This window comes from Ascidiella aspersa, chromosome 5 (genome assembly GCF_963924565.1).
Source record: "Ascidiella aspersa chromosome 5, kaAscAspe10.2, whole genome shotgun sequence".
Taxonomy (NCBI): Eukaryota; Metazoa; Chordata; class Ascidiacea; order Phlebobranchia; family Ascidiidae; genus Ascidiella; species Ascidiella aspersa.
Genome location: NC_139451.1, coordinates 23,368,610 through 23,382,085, shown reverse-complemented (window position 1 = coordinate 23,382,085; position 13,476 = coordinate 23,368,610). Strand labels below are relative to the sequence as shown.

The 13,476-nt window shown below is 39.6% G+C and overlaps 1 protein-coding gene across 1 annotated transcript; it reads right to left on the bottom strand.

Annotated features, from left to right (window-relative positions):
* Positions 1-9,849: 9,849 nt before the first annotated feature.
* Positions 9,850-13,190, bottom strand: LOC146145488 (uncharacterized). Its single transcript, XM_083389926.1, has 2 exons — positions 13,088-13,190; positions 9,850-11,145 (listed from the first exon to the last, which is right to left on the bottom strand). Exons 1-2 carry the CDS (start codon positions 13,147-13,149, stop codon positions 10,314-10,316), a joined length of 894 nt encoding a protein of 297 aa, XP_083246052.1. The 5' UTR covers positions 13,150-13,190; the 3' UTR covers positions 9,850-10,313.
* Between the last annotated feature and the right edge of the window lie 286 nt (positions 13,191-13,476).

The following is a 13,476-nucleotide window of genomic DNA, read 5'->3' as shown; positions in this document are numbered from 1 at the left end:
CTACCCACATATACAAGAACGAATTTTGCCTATATGCAGTCTACCCATATAACGACGGGAACATAGAAAATGTGCCTTTAGCACCAAATCCGGTGAGAATAATTGTGATTATAGAAATACGTGCGTAAAACCACGGGTTGCGTAGCTGAGGTGACAACCTTAAAGACATATCACGTTTACTCTAACAGTATAGCTAAGGCGGAAACGTTATCCGCACATAGCCGGAACTTTTATTGTGTCAAAAGGCAGTCCGTATTTGAAAACAGGGCGCTGATCTAAACTCCTATCACTTTTTTTACAGTAACTAAACGAGTTGTCAATATTAAAATTGCAAGGAAGGTACTTGACACACCTCATACTTGACCCACCTAAACCCAAACGTTAACTCGCACACTAACTCAAATAATGTTAGCAATTTAAACCTCCTGAAGAAAATGTGGTAGGATTCTTGACCGGCACAGTGAACAGTGTTACGCAAGTTTAATCAGCGCCACGATTAGCTGATGAGCATCCCGAAAATCCCAGGAGACGAAGCCGGTCATTCGGCAATCGACCGTCGGAAACTTTCATTATCCAAAAATAAATCCAAGGCGGTCGCATGGCTAAAGATTAAACCGGGGGCATTATCGCGCGCTAATTGTAGTCGGCCAGCCCTCGCCTATTTAAATGCAGACAATATTAAATTGCACAGATATATATTCGATGGACGCACAACTATCAAAACCTCCACAATTTAAATGCAGACATTATTAAATTGTACGGATAATATATTTGATGGACGCAAAACTATGAACAGCGTTAAAAGCTTATTTGCCAGTAGAGTAGAGTTTACCGGTTTGTACTTCCATCTTGACTGCTAAAAGGCTGCCTTCGAATTTACGACTTCCTTACGATAAAACAATAACATGGTGCTGCTCGGATTTTGATTCGCGATCTGCTCGAGCCCTACTTGACAAACCACTGCTTGGCAAACTTGGACAACTAGCTAATTCTAGTGTTTTAATTTGCGATTTAAATTCAATTAATTGTGAATATTAAATGTAATTGTAGTTCAAATTCTAGTGTAAATTTTGTTTTTTAATGATTCGGTAATTATATTTCAAATCTAATAAAAAAAATTCCTTTAATTCTAATTCTCATCTAATTTTAAAAAGCTAAATTAAAACTAGTTGTCCAAGTCCGGCTTGGCAATAACGGACAACCTATGTCGCTTTATTGTAGAAAGGAATTTGTTTTAATTCTAAGCGTAACCACAATATACTTTACATTGATGACTACTTTAAGCCATCGTGTTCCAATATATTAAAAGTGAAATCCTACTGGACATAATTGCAAGGCTATATTTTCTTCCCCTATTCCTACAATATATATATCCTTAATTTCGCGACTAAATTCAACTGTTACCTTACCTTGTGCGTTTGGTGTTTTGCATGCTGTTTAAGACTTAATGATTGCAAAATTAAAAGTTTTTAAAAATGTATTTCGGCGCGGTAAAATTGAAAAACAATCTAATAACGACTTCAGAATCGCCTAAAAACAATTGATTACGGATAAAATTGAGAAAAGTTTAATTTGAATAAAATGTAGTCAAATGGGCCGTTACAATTGTTTATTTGCAATCACTATAACTGGTCGGGTACTTTTAATCGACACTACAGCTAAAGTGTAGTTGTTTCAAAATACATCGCAACATGCCGTGCGTATAGTGGCTGTAAAATCCAATATAGTGGGCCTACGCATAAAATCCTTCACTGGTACTGGGAGTTAATTCCACCTTGTTTGGTCCAAGTCAATTGCCAAGTGACAAAACGGAGACGAAATGCCTAAAATCTGGTTAAATATTTAATGAACAACACCTATCTGAACAAGTCGCGTAATAGCGTTCACTGAACACTGAAAAATTTCTAAAGACCATGTCAACTGACTGCGCCTGACTCAGCCTATTTTAAAGATTGACATGTGATTTAGGGCTAAAGTTGTTTGACAAATTACTCGAATTTGCATTGGCTTTATATTCGGCATTGTGATATTACTTTTATTGGGACCGTTTGTCATCCCATTGTTTAGTTTTCATTTTAGCAGCACAGTTTTCTGTTTTCTTTTCTTCCCTGCAAATTGAGAGCTATATATAGAACTGTGGGAGGAAAACGTGATAGGCTTGTTGCGCATTTTAAGTTCCTTCCTTGCGTATCTATCTATAGACTAGTAATTTAATGGAAAACAAAACCTATGATATTGCAATATCCGTTTCTCATCTAACTCAAACCCGGTATTTTTTCTCTCAATTCAAAAACGGGAGTTGCGTCACTTTTTATCCCCAGTTTTGTCCGTTATTTTTGTCCGGTTTTGTTTTGCAAGTTCGTAGCACAAAGCAGGAAATTAAAGCAACACTCTACGGCTAACATATAAAACGAACGGGTATAATTTTCCAAGTAAAAACACGACTGAAATATCACGGGTAAGGCGTGTTAACTATATTACATTTTCGCGATAACTCTTGCGGCATATTTAATAAACTCACTAAGCCAGTCCACTCATCCAAGTCCACTCATACGGTTTTAAAAGGTCTGCTTTACAGTGTTGTAAACTAGTCATTTTGAAATGACTTCAGTCATTTCTCAACAAATCACAAGTCTAGTCCAAGTCAAGTCATAATTATAGCAAGCCTATTTCAAGTCAAGACCTTGTTATAAAAATTATGCGTTAAACTACTGAAATCGGTAAACTTACTCGATTACGAGGAATACCTCAAGTAAAAAATAACAAAGACGCAACATATAGCCAGAAGATTATTTAACTAAATTTTATAAAACAAGCTTAATAAAAACACTTATTTTAACCCGAGTCATTTGCACGAATGCCAAAATCAAGTTTTCTAAAATGACTTAAGTCAAGTCATTTGAAAACAGTTACTCTTAAGTGCACTTAAGTCATTACCACAATGCTGCCTTATAAACATACCCATGTGACACCCTACCTAAACCTTGGCATTTATCGAACGCCTAATGAAATAACTTTTATTAAAATTGGGGCATTTTCATCGGGCCCATGCAGGCGATGCGTGTTACTGCGGCGTCACTTTGTGCGAAAACAAGTAACGACAGTATTAGCCGGGGAGGGAGGGCGAAAGGATTAGGGGGTGGGAAATCGATCGAAATTAGGTAACCGGCGTCTGAGAGTCAAGGCCACAATCTTGTAATCGACTGAACGCGAAGAAAAAGAATTCGGGCCAGGATTAGTGTGACCCCGGCTAAGTCGCCATCGCTCAGAAGGTGCTTCAAGTTGACATGTGGAGGCACGAACGGCATGCGAAATGCAATTTCGATCATATGGAAACAATTAGGGTCACATACGTAGGTTTTCAGCAACTGTGACGTCGATTTTCTTAATTTCCACGCAATTTGTATGTTTATTGCCAAAGTTATTCCTAAAAACAAGTCGGACTACAACTATATTTTTGTTATTTAGTTATCAACGTGTTAATTAGAATAAAAAAAATGAACTGAAAAAAGAGCATAAATTTTGTGGCACCGAGTCTTTTTGTATTACTAATTTAAGTTTTACGGTTGGATGGAATTAGTGTTTTCGTAAAAAAAATATCGACGAAGAACTGTCGGAAGTAGTTAAGGGCAAAGCCAGAGTTTTCGAGCGCGTAGCCAGAGTTTTCGAGCATTAAAATCCGAAAATATAACTCTGAGCGTTGACAGGAATCGATTTGCTGTATTCGCGAGGATAATCGAGAGTGCACTGATGATATGTCGTGTTCGGTAATAAGATACTCGAAGCTTCCCTCCTAATGGGGGAAACGCGAAACAGAAAAGTTAATTTTTCTTGCATCATAAAAGTACCAGGTGGATCTATTCGGCACAGTTGATCGTTTATGCCCTGTGGGGCGCAGAGTTGAAAATCAATCATTATACGCAACAGCGATTTTCTCCACAACAAAACTTATCTTTACTTTACACCACAGGTGTCGATTAAAAACAACCGGCATTGGCCAAAACGTGCGATTTCGTCAAGTCCTGAGTCCGGCTTAGACTCTAGAGCCCGTATTTTATTTCATGTAAGCAAAGTATTTATGTAGCTTAAATAAGGTGCATATTCAGCAGTCCATTTAAAGTGATGTCAAATGATTCCTTAACTCACAATGCATCTTAGGAAAATATTCAACCATGTGATATTCTACCTTTACGATTTATTGTTTGCGATCAGTTTCGAAATTTGGTGCTGCGCATGCTCACGTCGGACTCAATACTCGGGTAGTCTTACGTCTTACTGTGACTCGAATTCGATTGTCCGAGTACGACTCCAGGAAGCTTAACCGACTACGTCGAGTCCAGCGTCCCGCGTCTGACTTCGCAGTTTCGCTTTACACCATTGATTATTATCGAACTCTGTTACACATGCCTCGAAAGATTCTTAAGTGTTCCGCGAAACTTTTTTTTATTTTAGAAAATAGCTTGTTGTGCTACGGATAGATACAAGCATAATGCACCATCCCCGTTAGGAAACTCTCTGACTCTTGACATTTTGATTTTTGGGGCGATCAATAAGTTGTGGTATTTCTATTTTGTTGGAAGGGTGTCGCGAATATTTTTCAATTTTTTGTTAGTGTGTCGCAAGCCAAAACGGTTTGCGATTCATTGCGTCACACGGTATTTAAAACAACAAAACGATAGCACAATTTCGACAGTCGGTTAAACAGTACTGAAATCCGACAATATTATACTGGTTAGATCTATACGTCAACCTTAACTAGACAGAGTCTTTCAAACCATTGGAAACTTTACTTTTTAAAACTGACCTTAATTTCATACGTTACACTACTTTAAAGACACTCAAAGAAGTCATAAATAAATAGTAGTTTACCGTTGCGGACGCGGCTTCAAATACTTGCAACGTGCGTCCTGCATATGGCGTTAAACGCATGATACAGAATTTTAAGTAAAACAAATATAAATTATTAACATTGATACGCGGTAAGTATATATTAGAAAAAATGGGAGAGGGTCTGTGTTTATGAAATTTTATATATTTTACAAACGAAACAAACCAAGAAAAATAACTCCAAAGTTATCGTTTGACTAATTTTGGAACTCAAGCATTTCTAGTCGAAACAGCACGATACACCTTGTACAGGTTTTTGATTAAAACCGCACATTCGTCGCTACATAGACATGAAGTCGAATAACTTCGCTATAAGCTTCATTTCAAGGGCTGGCGAGGATCGGGCCGCAGAGAGCCTTTGACGAGTGTATTCTAGATTTCTATCTTACGCCTGTCGTAATGCAGCCGGGTATTTATTAGCTTTTGCGGCTTTGATGTGTCTTTGAAGGGCACACGGCGGCTGCAAGTGCTGGCGAAGGCGGAATATTTTAGCATGGGTGATTCGTCGATAGCAGAACAATTTAGATGAACTTGAAAATCGCAAAGCACACGCGACCGAATGTTTTTGTTTTTTACCTTATTTTCACCAATTTGTTTTAAGTTAAGTTAACCTCGCCAAACCTAATGTGCTTTTCTTCATAACGAACTACGGTTTAACAATGTCATAAAATTAAGGTAGAAATGAACTGCATTTGATGTAAGCATTATTATACGGAATATATACTGACAAAAACAAAAATTGGTTTAAAGGTCGAATAATTGAGTTTTCCAGTAAACCAGCATGAAGTTGAAAATAGTTCTTTGCACTTACGCAGATTTGCTACCTATGGTTAGCAATAGTATTTAATATCTAACCTTATGTAGTTATACCACTTCACGTTGGTCAATTCCACTGTAGTAAAAACGAGGACAAATGCAAAAAGTTGTTTCTTTAAAAACATTATCTAGCGTCACACAGCTTTTCTGTTTCTATTCCTTATTTTTACCTAAGCACCTGCCAACCGATTTTGTTAAAACTTCGCTACTCAACAGTGGAAAAGGCTATTTAACCCGACATCAAAGTAGTTCAAATCGACATACAATCACTAACGGGTGCAAGCGTAAAAGAGCGATCCGGTCAAATAGTCTATAGGCAACTTCTGGGTCCATTTACCCGGCTAGCAAAGTTATTAGTTATTAAATCGATTTCTGAAAAAACATCATGTAAATTATGCAAAACTCGGAAACTTAAATCTAACACTACCACCATCCAAACCCAAACGCTAACCCCAACCCTAACCCAAATCAATAAAAAATCACGTATTGGTGCAGCCGTAAAAGAGCGATCCGGTTGAATATCCACTTCCATTAAATAAACACGACTTTGACGTTTCTTGGCTCAAAACAATTTAGCCGCCCGCTCGGATCAAGCATGTTTCTCGTATGCACATCATCACAGCAGCGGTTAATAATGCATGGGCCGAGCTCTATTTTTGCCTGGATCGCTGGAAAAAAATTCTCTCGACGAAAGCCTGGCTCTCGACGTTTTTTTGGCCACAAACCTAACGGGAGTACGCGAGTTTTGTTTTTGCTCTTTCCGTCATAAAACGGCGGACGCGTCTTGCAGTAGACTGCTGACAGTTGCGCGAAATGAAAAACACACTACTTTTTATGCTATCGCAGGTTCTCCAAAGTGAAAAAGCATGTTTGTTCAACATTAGACAGGTGACATTTTTGGAAATAAAAAAATTTTGCTCGTATTACTAAAGGTTCGTAAAGTTTGTTTCAGTGAAATCGCGTGTTAGTAACGATTACGACCTCCAATGGCTCGCAATGCACTGAAACCAATATACTTTTGGTAGTGTAAGGCAACAGTTCTTTAGGAGGTCCGTATACAATTGTATCTAAAGTTTGAAACGGGGTCCCTTGACTTAAAACAACGATAAGAACGATTATGTTTTATGTTAAAAGCAGTAACATCTAGATTTGTTTTAGCTTTTCAAAATTAGACAAGAATTAAAATTAGAGAATTTCAGTTTTTCCCAATCAGATTAGAATTATATAATTTCAGTTTTTCAAATTACATTAGTGTAAGAATAGCTGATTTCTGGAAAAGCACAATATAACTGAGAACTTGAAATCCAATTACATTTAGTCATTCACAATGCATATAGAACTTTTTACCATAAGAATGTGGGTGACAGATATTCCTGGACCAGTACGTTTTAGCATAGCCTATATTAAAGTCGTGGTTTTCATACTATAAAATTCACCTTCAAGTCGTTTCGACAGAACGGCACACATTTAAATTATGTGTTTCAACTGAGACACTAAAATTGCTGTTGTACAAAGTACCATTTTTGATCAAATCCAAATTACATTACACTTAGAATTACAGCATACAAGCAGACATTTTGCTCTTATTGATTGAAATAGAAAACTAGAACATATAGTAAGTCTGGTTATAAGGTGGACAGTTCCATAAAAAAAATAAAACTAAAGCATGCACACACTCTTATTAACTTACGTTTGAGATCACTGCGGTCTTACTCTTAAATTGCCGCGCATTTTCGGTCACAGTTTAATTCGACAAGTACAATGCTGACAAGCTAAACTACTTTTTTTGTCAGCTAATAGTTCGTCAAGCTCAAGTAGGTAGCCCACGCTGCCTCAGCCCGCTCTATCCATCTCAGCCAACATAACGGAGAACCTCTCGACGGTGTGAACGCGAACGCGACGCAGAATCTATAACCTTGGGCCGCGATAGACTGCATTACCGAGGCGTTCGCGACTGCGCGCCTCAAAGGGGCAAGTGACATCGACGCCTGCAAATCGCCCGTTTGTGATGTCATAGAGAAGTAGCGCGCGCGCCCGGGCGATAAGCCGCGATAAGACACCCCGACAAGTGCGGCAAAACGGCGTCGAGGCCACAGCCGGCACCGCTACGATGGACGCCATTAGGTACGGGGTCTGATAGCGCCGTCGCGGGCCTCTATCTTTAGCCTAACCTTTCAACGCTCGGGCCGGCAGCCCTTAATTGTCGCCTTTTTTGGCTCCCGAAATTTGCGACCACTGTGCGGAAAACTGTTTTAGAGGAATAAAAGGGACATGTAATTCTGTCCTGCACTTCCGTTGGGACCCTGTTCACTGTAAATTCAACAATTTAATGACACACTTTTAGTGTTCGGCGACTATTACGTTTTCTGGTCTGTATCACTGTAGTTTTGCCCAATAAGCAGTGCCAGATTAACCATTACGAAACTAGGCTATAAACGCCCTGGAAAGATTCAGTCCTAATTTTTTTTAAATGTACGTTGCATTGCACTAAAATTATCTTAACTACCCGACAGGGCTGTAGGTTCATAGCATAACAATTTAATTTTAGCTTTCTAATTGATTCGAGTAATATAAATGGTTTATTCCACGCCACCCTTGAGAATCTCTCGAGGCACATTGGTGTACTGTTGCACACAGCTGGAGAATGCTGCATTAAGATGAGGAGTATTTCGGTTTTTACAGACCACATTTTCTCAATCCCTTCCACGTGAACTATTTGTCACAAAATGTTTCGACCACGCAGCTCAGAAAAAAGCGCTCAATTCAGCAAACTTTGTGAATGCAAACGTCTATCAAAAGTTGAAAAGAGGAATTTGCAACAACCCTGCTATATAACTTATTGCCATTGGCACCCAGTCCAATAATAACAAATAATATAGCTGTTGCTACCAGGCATAGCATATACTAAAAAGAAGTTCTTCCGGTACTTTATTTTATTCGATTTTAGCGATCTATTCCCTGATAAAGGCATCTTGGATAGGTAGCCGAAACGTCGGAGAAAACAAATAAGTACCAGGCGAACTTCTTTTTAGTATTAAACTTGACATAGACAATATATATATTGACACATTATTTCTATATACTTATATATATATCGTTTCTTTCTGAATTGCGGGCAGCTAGCGCTTCCTACTATATCTTTCCTCTGACGCTAGTGCCCAACATAAACAAAATAACGCTTCCCGTAAGTTCTCAAACGCAGCCCTATTTACGCTGCAACTCTATATGCACAAAACCAGCAACAAACGCTAGCCTCTGCGAACCTGCCAGAGCCGAACTATTCTGCTACCAAATCTAGTAGACGCAATGAACGTTCACCCAGCGTGAGCTTAACTAACTGTATTGCCCCGCTCACCGGCAACCGAACCGGATTTTTTCTAGTTTTCCCGGCTCCTGTTGTTTCGCGATTAGTTGACGCGCGCGGTGCGCTATTGATTGGCTAAACGGCCGGCCGCCTGGATTAGCGGCCCAATCACCGCAGGGGCCACATCTGCGCCAGAAGTTGGCCCGATGCGGTGTCGCTTTCGGCGCCGCACTTTTAATTTCGATTTCCACACGCCTGACTTGCTATGCTTCAACCAAGCAGAAGGCGCTGCTGGCCGAATCGATTGCACACAGGCTACTGGGGGGCGGTGAGGGAAGGGGGCGGCCGTTAATTGTTTTAGCCGCGCGTCGAGCGCCAATCTGCTTCCAACATTCACTTTCGCCTGCTTAACCTTTCGCGCCCGGCGCAAGTCGAAAGATTGCAATTGTTGTTATACAATCGATGCGGCTTGATCGATTCGCGCCTATAGTTACTAATAAGTTACGTGCCGAGTAGTTTTGCCATCGATTCGTTTTGCGCGGCGATTTGCGGATTAGTGTTAAGTCGTTCATTTATCAAGCTGCTTGTTTGTTACACATGTTTCCGTTAAGCATTGGGAATTCTACGGTAAGTAAAAATTGCCCTCCCCCACCCACAAGTGCGGCTGTTATTGAATTTGTACCAAACAGTAGCTGTTTTTGTATAAATCTACACTTTTCTATTGCCTCTAATGTCGTAAATTCAGCAAAAATAATTTTTTAACAAACTCTTATTGGTGCTTTATATCTGGATTTCTAGAAAACTGCAACACTTTTGATAAATTTTGAGTCCACTGCTTTTTTTGACGTTTTTGCTCTTTTATTGGCCACGCAATCTTCCTGCATTCAATCGAAGTTATAATTTAAAAGGCACAATACTCACACACCAAGAAAAAAAATAGTTCATTTAACTTTTAAAATTTGTCAAATTTATGCACGCCACATACTAGACAGAGTGTAGTCATTGGAAATATTTTGAATAATCCGCTTTGCAACATTTGTTAACTTGTCAAGAAACGTCAGACAGCGGCTTTGTTACGTTTCGCCACATGCTTAAGGTATAAGTAGTAGAAAAAGGTTATACGTGTTAACAAGATCGGAACATACAGTGTATCTTTTTAGCAAACGGATCCCTAACAAAAAAAGTAAAACTTACAATAAAAACGAGCATTGCAAAGGCGAAATTGAATTCCGAGTAAAGGAAAAGCTATGCTTTAAAGATTACAGAGAGCAGTGGCCTTATTTTTTTTGCTGAAGAAGGAGCACACCTATTCCTTCGCTTCCATCTTCATGAGAAGATCGTGAAGATTCTTCACCAGCATGTCGGTATCTTCTTCCTTCTTCTCGTGGTCTGCTGCCGGCTTCTTTTTCTCAGCAACATCCGGCTTGGGAGCATCAGCCTTCTTACTTGGTTCGAGAACTTGATCCTTCTTCATTTCTGTCTTCTCAGCCGCAACATCTTCCATCTCATCCTCGTCTTCGTCTTCGTCTTGATCTTCCTCCTCCATGTTGCGGAGCATCTTCAGCAACATGTCCCTCTTCATGGACTCGCTGGACTTCTCGTCTTGCGCCGGCTTCTTGGCGACCTTGGAGTCGGAAACTGGCTTCTTAGCGGCGTCCTTCTTCTCCGCTTGATCCTCCTTCATCTTCTTCCTCATGGCGATCATGTCGCGGATTGCGTGAACGCGCTCCATAATCTCCTCGCGGCTCGGAGCTTCCTCGTCTTCATCTTCTTCGTCGTCTTCATCCTGGCTGTCTTCCTCTTCACGCATCTCTTTAAGGATCCTCGCCAAGGCGTCCTTTCTGGATTCCTCCTTCTCGTCGGCCTTGGGCTTAGCAACGTCAGCTTTTGGCTTGCTGACGTCAGCTTTGGGCTTGGTGACGTCAGCTTTGGGCTTGGCGACGTCGGCGGCCTGCTTCGCTTCTTTTTCTTCTTTTTCCTCGTGCATCTGGTGTAGCCGGGATCGGATCATGTCCAGGATGTCCTCGCGCGAAAGGTCCTCCATGTCGTCGTCGTCTTCGTCGAAGTCCTCTCGCTGGTGGCTCCTCATCTGCTTGTCCGAAGACATCCGCTCGTCCATTCTCGGGTCGTGAGTGCTCCTGAAGGGCACATGCAGGCGTTGTTTATTACATGGGCCTAAAATTTATTTTCGGGACATATCTTGTTGTTTTTGACATATCTTGTTGTTTTATCGGCCCTACTCGTTATCCATTGCGGAAAACAAGCACGCCACAAATAGCGAATTCTTGTTTTTTTATTATTTATGTCCCAAAGGTAATAATCCTAAGTTACTAGCCTTTGCTTGTTTATTTTGCTTTGTTCAAGGTACTAGCCTTTTCTTGTTATGTTAAATATAACTAATCAACAAGTATAACTAATAGAACTAACAAGCGCACGAAATTACGTAGTTTGATGACCCTTGAGTCTGGGATATATCAAGTACCTGTGCGGCACTACTTTGCATTGGATTTACCAAAAACGCGAACAGAAAATATTGTATGTTAGATGATATCGATTTACCTGATCTATTTGGATTTCGCATTCATATTCAGGCTATAATAGAGACCCAAGTGTAGTGTACCATAACAGTCCTACACAAATGTGTTAGATCTGCTGGTCTTGAAGTGTTGTACGCCACCATTTTCTTTACAGCAAATATAATTGTGTCGCGGGAACAAAAAATAAAACAATACCATCCAGGTAAAAAAAATGGCTTAAACAAACCAAAGGTCGTATGGGCAGTGTTTGAGCTTAGATGGCTTTTAACCGTTGAACGGCGGTCGGACACTCAAAGGGCGGTCGGTCTGTTGTTGCCATTATTCGCTTAAAGTTAACTTCCTGCGGGCGGATGTTAAGCGCTGAAAAGACCCACTACATATTGGACCCGTCATATCATTACCTCCCAGGCGCCCGCTGACAGCGTGGCAGTATTTGCGTGTTTATCACGTGACGAGGGACCTAAACAGTCCCGTGACGGCCTGTTCGTGGCCCCACCCTTCGTAAAGTCATCCCAACACCGAAAGGGGTATCATAGCAGCTGTATTCTTGAAGGGCACCCCCTTGAATTTAGCAGTGATAACGCGATTACAGTATTTACCCAATAGCGTGTTTTATGTGCGTTCATAGATCCCTTTTTAATTTTGATCCAGCCTTGAAGTTGTTAAGCTATATAGTGATAATTTGTCGAAAGTTATACAGCGAATTTGATGCGCAAAATAGATTCATAAAAATAAAATGAATATCGTTAGAGGCGACGACATTGCCTTTGTTGCAAAGCCCATTGGGTGTGTCACTTACCTAAAACTCAAGAAAGCAATGTCCATATTCTCGTTACTATATTTTTTTATAGTTTAAATGTAAAAATGCAGCTTATAACCAAAAATAAATTTTACTTTTATATAGACCTTTAAAGCGTTTAATACATCTTTTAAAAGTATCCTCTCGTTTGCTTGAATTCGGCTTTTTTGCGGTAAAATGTATTGCTTTAATTTTCACTTTTTTGTCATTCCTACATAATAGTCGACCCAGAGGTAAATATGAACGATTGTTTGACATTTCAAATACTTGCTAGGGCAATAGAGTCGTTGTCAGACTACTGATTTATAGTAAGCTTCGCTGCTAGCATTTACACTTTTTTATTTTTAAAGTAGAAATGAAACCCCCAAAATATTAAATTTACGATTTAGTTAGATGTAATATTACAAGTAATGGTAAAGTTTGCAATTTAGCTTCCATAGGTTGTACTGTTAAGGTCCTGATTTCAATATATAGGTCATCACCGCATATTGCACCGAAGTCGACATTTGTTCAAGTTCTTTTAATTGGGCCAACCCGCCACTATGTATATTAGTCAGAATTACCTACGGATAATTACATTTTTTGTTGCAATTGCTGTTTCAGAAGAACAGTAAACCATGGTGAGAAATTTTAAACAGCGCCCGGTATGCAAGAGCCTTTACTAATTTCAATTAAGTTTTAGGTAGGCGCACAAAGTCCTAAGCAAGCCAATCCAGCCAAAAACATTTCATATCGGTAACTCACCTTGCTTCACTTAACGTGATGGCAATCATAACCACCAACAGGCACAAAGTCAACTTCATCATTTTGTTTTTTTAGTATGCAACTGTATGCACAAACAATTTCTGGAAAGTATTAAAAAAATGGTTATCTCAGTACATTTTCACAAACCTAATTCTTACCGAATATTTAAAATCACCGGTTTTCAACGGTGACGTATACACCTTTGCTGTAAAATTTGCCAAAAATCCTACGGGGCTTTTCTGTTCTGACCCAGCCCCAGTTTGCAAACTCAAATACCCTAAATTGAATTTAAATGTTAATATACAACCCGAAAATACGGTTTGAACAGACTTTAACCTCATATACAGATGCAATTTTTAACATAGCCCTTCTTGTTATAGTTATACAGT